The 4,856-nt window shown below is 63.2% G+C and overlaps 1 protein-coding gene across 1 annotated transcript; it reads left to right on the top strand.

Annotated features, from left to right (window-relative positions):
• The first annotated feature begins 310 nt into the window (after positions 1-310).
• On the top strand, positions 311-3,440 carry LOC132080219 (BTB/POZ domain-containing protein KCTD12-like). The gene is made up of 2 exons (XM_059483245.1): positions 311-377; positions 2,016-3,440. The coding sequence occupies exon 2, from the start codon at positions 2,038-2,040 to the stop codon at positions 2,884-2,886; it is 849 nt and encodes a 282-aa protein (XP_059339228.1). The 5' UTR covers positions 311-377; positions 2,016-2,037; the 3' UTR covers positions 2,887-3,440.
• Positions 3,441-4,856: the final 1,416 nt, after the last annotated feature.

Raw genomic sequence — 4,856 nt, 5'->3', positions numbered from 1 at the left:
GGCTCACACGGGAGCGGGATGGGCTCACAGGGGATGCGGGAGCGGGATGTGCTCACACGGGAGCGGGATGGGCTCACACGGGAGCGGAATGGGCTCACACGGGAGCGGGATGGGCTCACAGGGGATGCGGGAGCGGGATGGGCTCACACGGGAGCGGGATGCGCTCTCAGGGGACGCGGGGACGGTGGGGGCTGGTCGGATGGAGGCGGAGGCAGGCGGGGGAAGGCGGTCCCGGGGACAGCGGGGGACGGCGCTCGCCGCCTCCCCGGCCATAAAGCGGCGGGGCCGGGGCCGGGCGGGCGGAGAGGAGCGGCGGGAGCGGCGCGGCCGGAGCGCACGGCGGGAGCGCAGCGGAGCGGCCGGGCCGCCCTGCCGAGGTAACGGGGGCGGCGGCGTCGGGGTCCCGCGGCCGGGGAGCGCCGGGACGGCTGCGGGGCTGAGCGGGGCTGAGCCGGGCTGTCCCCGCCGCTTTCCCCGCCGCTGTCCCCGCTCAGTCCCCGCCGCTGTCACCGCCGGGTCCGCGCCTGGGGCGGGCAGAGGGGACAGCGGGGCCGCTCTGCCCGCGCCCCCCGAGCCCCCAGCCCACCATGGGCAGCCCCCCAGCCTGACAAAGGGATGCGAGCTCCGGGCACGGGCGGCTGCTGCCCGCTGGGCTGTGCCGTGGGCATGGAATGGCCAGGGAAAGGGAGCCAGAGGCACTGCGGGAGGGGACCGGGAAGCCGGGACCGCGCTGATCCTCTTTCCATCCTTCCGTCTCCTCCTTGCCCAAGTCACTCCTTGCTCAAAGACGATTCTCCCTGTGAGCCGGGAGGAGCAGTGGAAAGCGGGCTCAGCTCTGCCCCCATACCCGAAAGCGCCCACAGAGTTCTGTCTTTGTCCTTTAGTTGCTCCAGAATTTGTGTTGGGATCCTTGGGAGCAGCTCCTGGGAATCTTTGCGGCAGGACATGGGGACGGGGCGAGCCCTTGGGCTGTTCCTTGGGTGTGGGACCGGTCCTGGGAGGTCCCAACCTCCGAGCAGACCCAGGGCAGCCCTGAGATCACCCAGGGAGGGGGCAGAGCTGGAGGTCAGCTCAGGGAACCTCTTCCCTCCGTGCTCTCCCAAATGCCTGCACAGAGCACGGCATGGATCCAGGCTCCGGCTGCTGAGCCAGGTTTATGTAAGCTGCTGATTTGCAGTGTCAAGAGACATCCAAGAACCGGCTTGCCTTTGGAAAATGTACAAATCCGTGGCATCTGCCACGGAGCAATTGCTGTAGCAGCAGCCCAGGATTTGTCTTGGTCCCAGCCCCTTGGAGAGGTTCTGCCATCTCCCAGCTTGGCTGCGAGTCCGTGCTGAGCACTTTCCAGGAGCAAGGACAGAGCAGGAGTGCCAAAGGCTCTGTCCCTCTGTCCCTCTGTCCTTCAGGGAGCTGGTGCTGCTGTTCCCCAGCACCTCCGGGCTGTTCCCTGTGTGGCCCCACAGCCCCTCCAGCCCCGGCTCTGCGGGGCCCCTGCACGGAAACTCCTCCCTCGGCAGCTGCAGGATGCGGGGCTGGCGGGTCCCCAGGGTGTGACAGCCCCGCCTTTCCTGTTGTGGACAGCAGCCCCACGTCCCTGCACCTTCCTGGGCAGAGGCCGAGCCCCTCTGCTGCCTGGAGAGCTCAGGAGGAGACGGCACGGGCAGTGCGCTACGGTAGGGGAGGTGGCTGTGGATAATGCTGCTTGTTCCAGGAGCCAGGGATTGGGGGAGATGACTTCCAGACTCCTGGAGAGACAAGGATCCGGTCCTGCCCTGCCTGCTGACCCAAACCAGGCATTTAGCGGTGGCTTGGCAGTGCCGGGTTGGACTCCATGATCTTAGAGAGCTTTTCCAGTCTAAACAATTCTATGATTCCATGTGTGATCTGGCTTGGGATCGTTTCCAATCACCTGGGACTGGGGCAATGGCTTGGGATGCCCTGCAGCCAGCCGGGATCAGGGCTGTGTGCTGTGTTTACTGGCAGTTCTGACACAGTTTTGATGGTTTGTGCTGCAGGAGGGAGCAGCGGGAGCTCACCATGGCCCTGGCAGAGCCCGCGAGCTGTGCCAAAGGCGGCGAGGACAGCAGCCCCTTCCCCGAGATCATCGAGCTGAACGTGGGCGGGCAGGTGTACATCACCCGGCTGCCCACGCTGCTCAGCGTGCCCGGCTCGCGCCTCTGGCAGATGTTCACGCAGCAGAGCACGCGCTCGCTGGCCCGCGACAGCAAGGGCCGCTTCTTCGTGGACCGGGACGGGTTCCTGTTCCGCTACATCCTGGATTACATGAGGGACCAGCAGCTGGTGCTGCCCGAGCACTTCCCGGAGCGCGGCCGCCTGCAGCGCGAGGCCGAGTACTTCATGCTGCCCGAGCTGGCGAAGCTGCTGGTGCCCAAGCTCAGCGAGCAGAACTCGCTGGGGGACGATCCGTGCCAGAGCGACCCCGAGGAGCCGTCCCCGGGCGCGGAGGCCGCGCGCAGCCTGGGCTCGGCCGCTGCCACCGCTCTGCCCAGCGCGGGCACCGAGGGCCGCAGGGCAGGGTTCATCACCATCGGCTACCGCGGCTCCTACACGCTGGGCAGGGACAGCCAGACGGACGCCAAGTTCCGCAGGGTGGCCCGGATCATGGTGTGCGGCAAGACCTCGCTGGCCAAGGAGGTCTTTGGGGACACCTTGAACGAGAGCAGGGACCCGGACAGGCCCCCGGAGAGGTACACGTCCAGGTACTACCTCAAATTCACCTTCCTGGAGCAAGCCTTTGACAAACTGGCCGATGCCGGCTTCCACATGGTGGCCTGCAACTCCACGGGCACCTGTGCCTTCGCCCATGAGCAGACGGACGACAGGATCTGGACCTCTTACACCGAATATGTTTTCTATCGTGAGTGACACAAAACCAACCCTCCGCCAACCAGCTGCTGACTGTCCCTTCCCCGTCCCGTGCTGGCTGTGGCCTAGAAGGTAGAGATCGATCCATCCCCGAATCCCGGCGTCCTCCCTTTGCCTCCTTTTCAGTTGGTTCTTGGGTTTTTTCCCTCCTCCTTGCTCCATGTTGAACCTGCCCGGCTCTTCCTTGTAGCAGCTGCTGACCACCAACCTTCCTCCCTCTCCGTGACCTCTGCAGTCACTCCCAACCCTCCCTGGATGTGTGGACTCGGACACTGCTGTGGACGTGGGCTGGGTGGGAGGGGTGGGACACACTGGACACTGCTCTGGGCTGGCATTCCTGCAGCTTGGACACTGGACTGGGCTCTGTGTCCTGTGCAGCTCCACAGGACCCTGCTGCACTCACTGGGTGCTCGGAGAGGAATCCTTGGGATAAAGACATGGGAAAGGTGGGAAGCAGAGCCGGGGAGGGGGTGGGGAAGTGGCAGCCTGGCAGCACGGCTGGATTGGCAGGAGCCCTGTAAGCAGCTTAGCCTGAGGCTGGCAGCGCCTGGCAAGGGGAGAGGCTCCCCCTGTGCTCGCAGCTCTGAGCTCAGACATCGCCGCGGCTCCGGGGTGCTCGGGAGGGATTTGGGGGGGATTTTGGGGAGGGTGGGAGGGGCAGGTGTTCTGTGAGGGAGGTGGGAGGGAGCGGGGAAGGTTTGATGTGCTCGGGGGTGTAAAATGCTTATACAGCTCTCAAGCTCCTTGGAGCCTTGTCAGACAAAAAGTCCCTTCATTTTTTCCTGGGAGCACAATGGGAATCACGGGGATGAGGCTGGAATGCTCCGGTGGTGGCCACTGCTTCACCCAGCAAAGAGAATTTTGGCCATTTGGGTGATCCCCCATGAGGTGTCTCCAATCCCAGCTCTCCAGGCCCTCCTGGGGCTGGAGCTGCTGCTGGTCTCCCCTATTAGGCAATGAGGAATAAAGGGACAGCCCGGAGTGGCCGTGTGCCCCCATGCCCAGCTGGCACAGCACAGGGGAGGTTTGGTGGGGGGCTCCAACAGGAGAAGGAAGGAAGGAACACAAAGTTATGGGAGCCTCTGTGCCCTGCTCTGCCCCTCCTGTGCCTGCTGGGCAGGATCCCAGGGCAGCACATCACCCTGGGTGAGGCCCAGCCCCAGCTCTGGCACACGGTCTCAGCCTGCAGGGGAGGTGACCCTGATGTCCCTGATGCTGCCTCTGCTGTCCTCTGGTTCTCTGCCACCCCTTCAGGGCACTCACCACCCATTCCTGACATCCACCATCCACCCAAGGCACCCATCATCCATCCCGGCACCCACCCTCCATTTCTGCTCCTCCACCCTCCATTCCTGCTCCTGCATCTTCCATCTCTGTTCCTACACTCAATCCCTGCTCCTGACACCCATTCCTGCTCCTCCACCCTCCATCCCTGTTCCCACCCTCCCTCCCTGCTCCTCCACCCTCCATTCCTCATCCTGCACCCTCCATCCCTGTCCCCATCATCTGTCCCTGTTCCCACCCTCCATCCCTGCTCCCAGCACCACCCCAGCCCCTGTGAAGCTCCTGGAGCTGCAGGATCTCCTCCCAGGCTGGAGAGCATCCAAGGGGCTATTCCAGCTTGGGATCCATGTGGGAGGAAGGTTTGCAGCTCCTTCCTGGAGAGGAAGGAGGGCTCTGGGGCCAGCAGAAGTTTCAAACCAGGTTCTTCTCCCTCTCTCCTGAAGAAGGGGAAGGCAAAAACGGTATTTTGACATTTTTCATGGTCCTGTTCCTCATTCCAACAACCTCTGGAAGAGGAAATGACAGCAGGCTTTTAAAAAGGCAAGAAAAAGGAACTTGAGCTCTGTGTGCACACAAAGAAAACCTTTAAATAAAGGGGGAGGGGACCTGCGTTCCATATTTGCTTTATCTTTTTGAACTTGAGATTCTCCTAAGTAGGATTGGGAAAAGAAAATTGCTGCCTTGTG

The sequence above is a fragment of the Ammospiza nelsoni genome, chromosome 15 (genome assembly GCF_027579445.1).
Source record: "Ammospiza nelsoni isolate bAmmNel1 chromosome 15, bAmmNel1.pri, whole genome shotgun sequence".
Lineage (NCBI taxonomy): Eukaryota > Metazoa > Chordata > Aves > Passeriformes > Passerellidae > Ammospiza > Ammospiza nelsoni.
The sequence above is the reverse complement of the archived record's forward strand: the minus strand, read 5'-3'. Positions and strand labels throughout refer to the sequence as shown.